Below are 10,000 nucleotides of genomic sequence, written 5' to 3' on the forward strand. Positions count from 1 at the left end.
TCTTCTTCTTCTTCTTCTTCTCAGCATTTCTATGAATCATTCCTCGGTTGGGTATTTCATTTTTTCTTTTCTCTCGGTAAGAAATGAATTTTGTTAATAAACGCTCCTCCTCCTCCTCCTCCTCCTCCTCCTCCTCCTCCTCCTCCTCCTCCTCCTCCTCCTCCTCCTCCTCCTCCTCCTCCTTCTTCTTCTTCTTCTTCTTCTTCTAAGAATCATTCCTCGGTTGGGTATTTTTCAATTTTTTTCTCTCGGTAAGAAAGGCATTTTATTAATAACGCTCCAGATCACGGGGATATGCAGCAAGCCTGTAAGAGGATCGTGGACTGTGATATTCTTAGCTGTTAACAAGAATCCAGATCGTGGCTATTAATACACTCTATTTTTCTTACGACTTTAAATGCTCGGTTACACTACTGCGCATTAAGAACCCAGATTAGGTTACGGCCAATAACATTACGTGTTATGAACAAGGATCCTCCGCATCGTGCATAACATTACTGGACATTAAGAACTCTCAGACCATTAACAACAACACAGAAATTAATAAAGACAAGGAAAAAATGCGCCGAAGTTTCTTCGGCGCAATCCAGTTTTCTGTACAGCCGTTACAGCGTATAATCAAGGCTGTCGAAAATAATAGATCTATCTCTCTGTGGTCTCGGTATAATGCGGTATGAGCCGCGGCCCATGAAACTTTAACCACTGCATGGTGGTGGCCTATCCTATAGGGTTGCCAGAAGCACGATTATGGCTAAATTTAATATTAAGTAAAATTTTTTAAAATACTGAGGCTAGAGGGCTGCAATTTGGTATGTTTGATGATTGGAGGGTGGATGATCAACATACCAATTTGCAGTCATCTTACCTCAGTAGTTTTTCAGCTCTGAGGGCGGACAGGAATTCATTCGGTGTATTACTGGTAAGATCATAGACCCTAAGTGATATCAATACGAACCCAGATCGCAGGCTACACCAATCTGTATTTTGAACGGGAGCCCAGACCACCGGTGATAATAATAGGCGTTATTAATACCAACACAGATACCGGGTCACAATATACCGCTGTCACTGGTAACAAAAGCCGCGGCTATCTTTGCAACAGTAGCCGCACAAATTTTCAGGGGCGTGGGAATTTTTATGTATCATATCATATTCTGAACTTGATGCGGATTGGGATGTTGGCAATGATCACATTAATAATTCAATCCTGAGAATAAAATTCAAGGTTCATGGTTCTTTACAATTCTGCCAAATAATGAGGTCAGTATACAATTATATCACGCTACTCTCTCTCTCTCTCTCTCTCTCTCTCTCTCTCTGACCATTAAAGGAGAGAGGATATTAAGATATTTTCCATTTGAAGGCTTTCATCATGAAGATTTATTTAAGTATAAAAAAAATAAACTTCACATTCGGCATAAAACTCTTATTTTTCGTTACGGACAACGGACTTCGTACTTATAATTCAGACTTGTATAAGCATACTTGTATGAGAGAGAGAGAGAGAGAGAGAGAGAGAGAGAGAGAGAGAGAGAGAGAGAGAGTTACTTCATTAAAGTAAAAGGAGAACAAAAACGAAATATTGGCAGAGGGCTCTTTCCAACCCGTCCCAGCAGATACATTCCACAAACTTTCGCAAAGGAAGAAGACTCGCTGACGTCACTGGATGACGTCACTCGGTTATAACAGAGGCGCGTTGAATGAGCGAGTACATTCCTCAGACCATCGTACACTTTCGTTCCACAGTCTCCAAAACACTCTGAGCTCAAACCGCAAGTTTATACGAGCAAATCATTCAACTGCAATGACCGCTTGAATTCTGTGAGCAAACACGTCCAGGCCGCATTTTCCCGAGATGGAACCGAGTACCGGGACGGAAATTCCTGAAATCACCAGAACCGGTTTTTTTTTGCCGTGCCCCTGGGTTAGGTTAGGTTGGTTTCTGTACATTACTGGTAATTTGAGTGTGGGAAACACATTGAGATTATTTTCAATAAAATTCTACAGTTCGTTTTTAAGATATGGCGTCCCGCTTTTTTCAATGAATGGTCCCGGTACTCCGTTACATCTCGGGACGCCGTATCTTAAAAACTAACCATAGAATTTTCTTGAAAATATTCTCATTATCTTTCCCCACACCCAAATTACTCAGAAGATACTAGCCTAACCTAACCCAATCCAGGGGCATGGCAAAAAAAAAAAAAAAAAAAAAACCGGGGCTGGTGCAATACTAGCACACATCTCAGGAATTTGCGTCCAGGCCAGCATCACAGTATTGCTTTTCTGTATTCCGTGTTGCGCAGAATGAATGTCGGACTTCGGGCAAAGGACAGCTGGAATTTTGGGTCAATGGAAATGCACCCATGCCGGATGCATCTTTCACTACTGCATTGTATAGTAGATAGACAGTACTGGGTTACCAGCGAGCAAGCAGATGGTGAAACGAACGTTATTCAATAATTGAAATGTGCTTGCTTGAAATAATTAGGGTCTACGAGGGAATATAAATAATATGCCGGTCCGTAACGAATATGCTTTAAAAATATACATGTTTGTAATGCTTACGCTTAACTAATATACAGGTTTGTAATGCATATACTGAAAATGATATTCTTACAATTTAATATGCATAAATGATATACAGGACCTTGGCGCTTATGCATAAATCATATAAAGAACTGCACAGTGTGGCAGCTTAAAAATAAAAGGGACAAACGTAACAGACAATTCTCTATATTGTCGCGTTAAAAATTACCACAAAGGACGAAGGGGAGGGAGGGTGGGAGAAGGAATATTAAATTAAAGACGAAGAATTAAAACACCATTCGTAGAAATTTTTTGAAAGGAGTATATACATCGGTCGCCGTGAAAAACGACAGAACGGCAAAATTCAAAAATATTTACGACAAACGTTCCTTCACTGAGTGCTATAGACGCTTTAAATAGAATATAGAATTCAATGCAGAATTTAGACCAAGGGCCAAGCACTGGGATCTATGAGGTCATTCAGCGCTGAAACGGAAAGGTGTAACAGGAGGAAAACCTCGCAGTAGCACTATGAATCAATTGCTAGGAGAGGGTTGAGGAAAGTAAGATGGAAGAAAGAGAATATGAAAGGAGGTACAGTAAAAGGAACGAAAGAGGTCGCAGCTAGGCACGCCGCAAAGAACCTTAAGTAATGCCTACAGTGCACCGCATGAGGTGCACTGACGGAACTAACCCCCTACGGAGACTTAGAAAAAATTTACCCCCCAAAATTGAGAGAAATTAATTTTTGAAAATACATACTGATTCACAAGTAACTTATAAAAAAAGAATAAAATCAAAAGAACTCGATAAAAGTACAGACAAATTCATGAATAATGCAAAAGCATGGGGAGAAAATAAAGTTCCCACCACGATTTCTGTCCAGCCAAAACACTGTGATGAGATGGTTTTCATTTCATCCAAAAAATATCTAAAAACACGCATGAGAGACATTTCTCGTATAACATGGAATAACGAATTACTCCAGGCCAAGAGAAAGAGAAGGTCTGCTCACTTCCCCCCCAAAAATCCCCCACGTAGGCGGAGCTTCGTCTACCTCCTTATTGCGTCAGCAGGCGAACTGCTGTAATGAGCCGGTACCTTTAAGATACGTCATCGCCTACGTAGTTACCCCAGGTGGGAGGCGACTCCGCCCAATTGGGTTAGACCTTGTCTCACTCGGCCTTGGGATTACTATTATATTCACTTACCCTTACACAGGAAGCGGTGAAAATGAAGACACATTGTACATTTATATAAACCATGCAACAACAATAAGAACGTTTTAAAAAAAGGACAAACTAAATACATCGAAACTTACTAGGAAGTGCACCCTTTAAAACTGCACAAGCAACACAAACCCCCTGAGCAAGTAAAGTAGCAACAGGCAATAATTACTGCTTTTATTACGACCCAAAGTAGTACCTAGCATCTACGTATTCATCACTGATAATTAGCCAGAGAAAAAACTTAACAACAGGTAATGACAAGCAGCTATAGACCAGGTAATTAATTCTCATTAACGATTAATATTGTCAGGTCAAATGAAAGCTTCTAACTTTAGAGAATCAGATAACAAAATGCCCGAAGCAGCTGCCTTAACAACGGCCAATAATTAGTGATTTTATTAAGCCCAAACGAGCACCTTTAATACTAGGTAACAGCGTTTTAGTAGTCCCCAAACGAGCACCTTAATACTAGGTAACAAGCACAAGCCTTAATGCTAGTTAAAATTAGTGATGTTAGTAAGCAAGAGAGTACTCACTGCGCAGGCACGACACTGGGGGGTTTGATACATCGTCAGCACTCACCTGAAATGGGAAAAGGATCAGTTAAAATGACTGACAAAGAGACAAAAACTTGAAATCGAATGAATATCAAATACATGTCCAAGAAAAGGACCAGTTAGACTGACTGACGAAGAGACAAAAACTTGAAATCGAATAAATATCAAATACATGTCCAAGAAAAGGACCAGTTAGACTGACTGACAAAGAGACAAAAACTTGAAATCGAATGAATATCAAATACATGTCCCAGAAAAGGACCAGTTAGACTGACTGACAAAGAAACAAAAACTTGAAATCGAATAAATATCAAATACATGTCCAAGAAAAAGATCAGTTAGACTGACTGACAAAGAAACAAAAACTTGAAATCGAATAAATATTAAATACATGTCCAAGAAAACGACCAGTTAGACTGACTGACAGAGACAAAAACCTGAAATCGAATAAATATCAAACACATGTCCAAGAAAAGGACCAGTTAAAGTGACTGACCAAGAGACAAAAACTTGAAATCGAGTAAGTATCAAATGCATGTCCATGAAACAATGTGATTTGCAGATGTTGGAAATCTCTGCATTTGTGTTTCAAATCAATGTTGGTCCGGTTATTTATGCGCTTTGTACATCTTCATATTTTGTTTTTCCTATATTATCTGTTCCGTGGGTAATGTACTCCACGGTTACTTGAAGAAAGAAAGAAAAAGCAATTTCGTGCATCTCAAGTTCGACGTGCAGGCAAAATCACTTAAACATTGCCGTCATATATGATGGGACAGTTACAACAACAACAATAATAATAATAATAATAATAATAATAATAATAATAATAATAATAATAATAATAATAACAGTCGTCATGCCAGTTAACTGTCAATCAATCAATCAATATCAATAAACACACGTATAACGTTAATTATACAAGATTATTAATGACGATAATTTTTTTATTCCTTCTCAAATGATTACAAATATAGTATAAGTAACAATTAAGCCCATGTCAATCAAACCATCAGTGTCGAAAACATCTATAATAACAAAATCCGAGTGGATCTTTCTTGTTTGTCCGCCCCGGGTGGGGGCGGGGTAGGTAGAGGACTGGGGGTAAGGGAGACATGACACATCCACCCTCCTCCTGCAAACCTGTTTGTCCGCCCCATGGTGGGGGCGGGGTAGGTAGGGGATCGGGAGGGTAGGGGAAGCATGGCACATCCACCCTCCTCCTGCAAACCTGTTTGTCCGCCCCAGGGTGGGGGCGGGGTAGGTAGGGGATCGGGAGGGTAGGGGAAACATGACACATCCACCCTCCTCCTGCAAACCTGTTTGTCCGCCCCAGGGTGGGGGGCGGGGTAGGTAGGGAATCGGGAGGGTAGGGGAAACATGACACATCCACCCTCCTCCTGCAAACCTGTTTGTCCGCCCCAGGGTGGGGGAGGGGTAGGTAGGGGATCGGGAGGGTAGGGGAAACATGACACATCCACCCTCCTCCTGCAAACCTGTTTGTCCGCCCCAGGGTGGGGGCGGGGTAGTTAGGGGATTGGGAAGGTAGGGGAGACATAACACACCCACCCTCCTCCTGCAAACCTGTTTGTCCGCCCCAGGGTGGGTAGGGGAGACATGACGGGCAGCACCCGGTTCCAGCGCAGCGTAGCGCGCGCCATCAGGCTTGTCAGTAATAATAATCATCAAGACGTAGATAAAGTTCATATTCTACCCAGGAATGATTATCAAAACAGCAGCAACATCAACAACAAAAAAAGGCAGAATATCAGAAACTCGCGAATAAATCTGAACACTTGTGAAGGCCGCATCCATCACATAGACATTGTTTCCAAAGGTCGGTCGTATTACAAAGAGCTAATTCCAATTACCACAATTGGTTTCATAAAAAAGGGGGGGAGCTTGACAAACACCAGTTCTAAGAATAACGTCCAGAGCAGCCTAAATTTAGTGATGCTCCTGAATCAATTATACAGAAAGTTAAACATATTCTAAGGTAAAAATGTTTACCAAATATAGATGGAGTGCACGCACATTCTCTCTCTCTCTCTCTCTCTCTCTCTCTCTCTCTCTCTCTCTCCCATAAACGAAATTTAGGAGGCTATGTTTCATGTCCTAAAAGTGTACACCATATGAAGAACCATCTTTCTCTCCCTCTTGCATATATACAGAACTTTAGAGCATAATATCTTTCACATGCAAAATTGTATGCCAAATTTAGACGAAGTTTCTCTCTCTCTCTCTCTCTCTCTCTCTCTCTCTCTCTCTCTCTCTCTCTCACTAAGGCATACAAAACTCGGGAAAAATTTTACGCTAAATATAGACGAGGTTTTCTCTCTCTCTCTCTCTCTCTCTCTCTCTCTCTCTCTCTCTCTCTCTCACTAAGGCATACAAAACTCGGGAAAATTTTTACGCTAAATATAGACGAGGTTTCTCTCTCTCTCTCTCTCACACACTAAGGGATACGAAACTCTGGCAAAATTTTAAGCCAAATATAGGCCATGTTTTATTCTCTCTCTCTCTCTATCTCTCTCTCTCTCTCTCTCTCACTTAGGCATACAAAACTCGGGCAAAATTGTATGCCAAATATAGACGAAGTTTCTCTCTTTCTCTCTCTCACGAAGGCATACAAAATTCAGGCATAATTGTATGCCAAATATAGACGAAGTTTCTCTCTTCCTCTCTCTCACGAAGGCATACAAAACTCAGGCATAATTGTATGCCAAATATAGACGAAGTTTCTCTCTTTCTCTCTCTCACGAAGGCATACAAAACTCGGGCAAAATTATATGCCAAATATAGACGAAGTTTCTCTTTCTTTCTCTCTCTCACTAAGGCATACAAAACTCGGGCAAAACTTTACGCCAAATATAGACGAAGTTTCTCTCTCTCTCTCTCTTTCTCACTAAGGCTCACAAAACTCGGGCAAAATTGTATGCCAAATATAGACGAACTCTCTCTCTCTCATTAAGGCACACAAAACTCGGGCAAAATCGTATGCCAAATATAGACGAACTCTCTCTCTCTCTCTCTCTCTCTCTCTCTCTCACTAAAGCATACAAAACTCGAGAAGTTATATTTAGCAAGATGCACTTTTCCCTCGGAGCGAAGACTTCCCCCGTTGCAAGCCCTCCTTGAAGGTTAACCTCGCCGGAGAAAAACCTCGACTTGTGTTTGCCGACTATTACTGGGAGATCTCGCCTCATCTAAAGCCGTTGTCCGAAAAAAAAAAACAGAAAAAAATTCTAAAGAGGACGGAGAGAGAGAGAGAGAGAGAGAGAGAGAGAGAGAGAGAGAGAGAGAGAGAGAGAGCCTGGGAACGCAACAATTATTCATGAGTAGTTGGGGCATGTGTGTGTGTGTGTGTGTGTGTGTGTGTGTGTGTGTGTGTGTGTGTGTGTGTGTGTGTGTGTGTGAGAGAGAGAGAGAGAGAGAGAGAGAGAGAGAGAGAGAGAGAGCGGTGGGTTCAATGTGTAGGTGTATAAAATGGACAGAATAGTGGAAATTTTCATTTCAGGGGATTCATCCATGATTCAGAAGCTAAAATTTTGTATGCGGCAGTGATCGTTCTCTTGTCCTTTCCAGGTAACGTAACTAGTAATAATAGTAAGCCAAAAACCAAAAGAAAATTCCATCATAACTTAATTTGCTAAATCATTCTATCACAGTGGTTCTTCTCCTTTTAATTACCACGCCCACTATAAGAGTTGGTCCTTCCCTCCACGCCCCAACCCCCCTGCATCCATGAGTAAAATTCCTTCCAAGATTTAAAGGAAAAATGAGAGAGAGAGAGAGAGAGAGAGAGAGAGAGAGAGAGAGAGAGAGAGAGAGAGAGAGAGAGAGAGAGAGAGAGATTTGGGACTGAACTAGTGAGATACTTGACACTGCTTCTTAGCAACTCTTGTTAAGAGAATAACGAATATAATTATAAATTTTTTTTATTTTTCCCTAGGGCTCGCACCCCCCTGGAAATTACTGACGCCCCCCCCCCAGGTTAAGAACCACTGCTCTACCATGTCTACTTGGCATCAATCAGACAACTTGAGATTTGTCTTACTCAGACATATTAAATTTTAACAGTCTTTTCAGACACCCTTATTCAGGCATACTAATTGTCGTTCATTCTGAACAATTGAGTTTTCAGACACCCCCCCTTCCCCCTTTGGACTGATAAACAGCGGAGACTCAATATTAACGACCGTGACACATCCCGATTTCAACAGCCAGTTACAAAATAGGTAAGAACGCTGCACACTGACTTCAAATGTCGCTGGAAACGACAAGAAAGTCGAGTTCCAGTTCGAACGACACACGAATCTGACCGATGGGAGGAGAAGATCGCTCAAAAACATGCTATCTTCTCCTCACGGGCAATTACGCTCCAAATCTAAATGGGAAAAATACGTCTGAAAAGCTTCAAAATTTATTTCGACCGACTGGATGCCCGGGGCATGGGATGGTACGAATTATGCATGGGTAGGCAGGTCTAGGGAAGAGAAGAGAGAGAGAGAGAGAGAGAGAGAGAGAGAGAGAGAGAGAGAGAGAGAGAGAGAGAGAGAATAGATATATACATACACACACACACACAGAAACTTGGCAATCTGAGTGGACAACTCCAGCTTAACCATCAGCTAAAACAAGAATTTTAAATCCCTGACTCCATCCTATTCATCAGCTTGGCTGATATTTCATGCTTATTATTATTATTATTATTATTATTATTATTATTATTATTATTATTATTATTATTATTATTATTATTATTTTTTCAGTAGATAAAACCTATTCACACGGAACAAGCACACCAAAGGGGCCACTGACTTGAAATCCAAGCTTCCAGAGAATATTATTATTATTATTATTATTTCAGTAGACGAAACCTATTCACACAGAACAAGCACACCAAAGGGGCCACTGACTCGAAATTCAAGCTTCCAAAGAATGTTGGTTTCAACCTCCCACCGCAGCAGAGGACCCCCCCACCCAAACACTGCAGCAGTAACTGATCATGACACAGAGCCAGTGATTTTTCATCGCCCTGGGGGAGACGCGAACCCGCCGCGGGATCTGACTGTCATGCCAGGACACTAACCACTATTTCTAAACTCTCTCCTGAAAGAATTTTCTTATCATTATAGGAATGGAATGGGACTGAATATAAAATTTAGGCCAGGGGCCAAACAGCGGGACCTATGCAGTCATTCCAGCTATTCATACGAAACTGACCAATCTCCCGGGAAAATGATACAACGGCAGAAGATGAAATCCGATCAAATCGCACAGAGACCAGCAATACCTTCGATACACACACACACACAACACACCGTCAACTTCTCCAGTGGCAGACGGGGCCACTTTGTGATAATAAGATCTGTCATCTGCAAACTTTCTGAGAGAAACTCTGGCAGATCGCCAGCGGGTCCAGAGGAAGATTTACCCGTGTTTTGGGGACTTGGGCCTCAAACACGCTATAGAAGAAAGAAACGTTCGGAGGGCTGCACGAGGAATGCTCACCGAGAGAGAGAGAGAGAGAGAGAGAGAGAGAGAGAGAGAGAGAGAGAGAGAGAGAGAGAGAGAGAGATTGATTATGTCTTATTAAAACTGGCGTCACAAACATCTAAGTTACTAACGCCGTAATAAATTTAAATAGTAAACTAAAAATAAATAGATAAGTTTAAAAAGAGTTTC

The 10,000-nt window shown here is 41.4% G+C and overlaps 1 protein-coding gene across 3 annotated transcripts in view; it reads right to left on the reverse strand.

Annotated features, from left to right (window-relative positions):
- Positions 1-10,000, reverse strand: part of CASK (peripheral plasma membrane protein CASK) — a 1,131,710-nt gene that overhangs the window by 439,431 nt on the left and 682,279 nt on the right. For 2 of the 3 annotated variants that reach the window (XM_067081601.1, XM_067081600.1), the window contains exon 1: positions 4,292-4,348. The exons of the other annotated variant lie outside the window; for it this stretch is intronic. In XM_067081601.1, the coding sequence (XP_066937702.1) occupies positions 4,292-4,324 (33 nt within the window). In that variant the 5' untranslated portion in view covers positions 4,325-4,348. Of the gene's footprint in view, positions 1-4,291; positions 4,349-10,000 lie in introns of those variants that run through there. 3 annotated transcript variants of the gene reach the window in all.

The sequence above is a fragment of the Macrobrachium rosenbergii genome, chromosome 37, assembly GCF_040412425.1.
Source record: "Macrobrachium rosenbergii isolate ZJJX-2024 chromosome 37, ASM4041242v1, whole genome shotgun sequence".
NCBI classification, from domain to species: Eukaryota; Metazoa; Arthropoda; class Malacostraca; order Decapoda; family Palaemonidae; genus Macrobrachium; species Macrobrachium rosenbergii.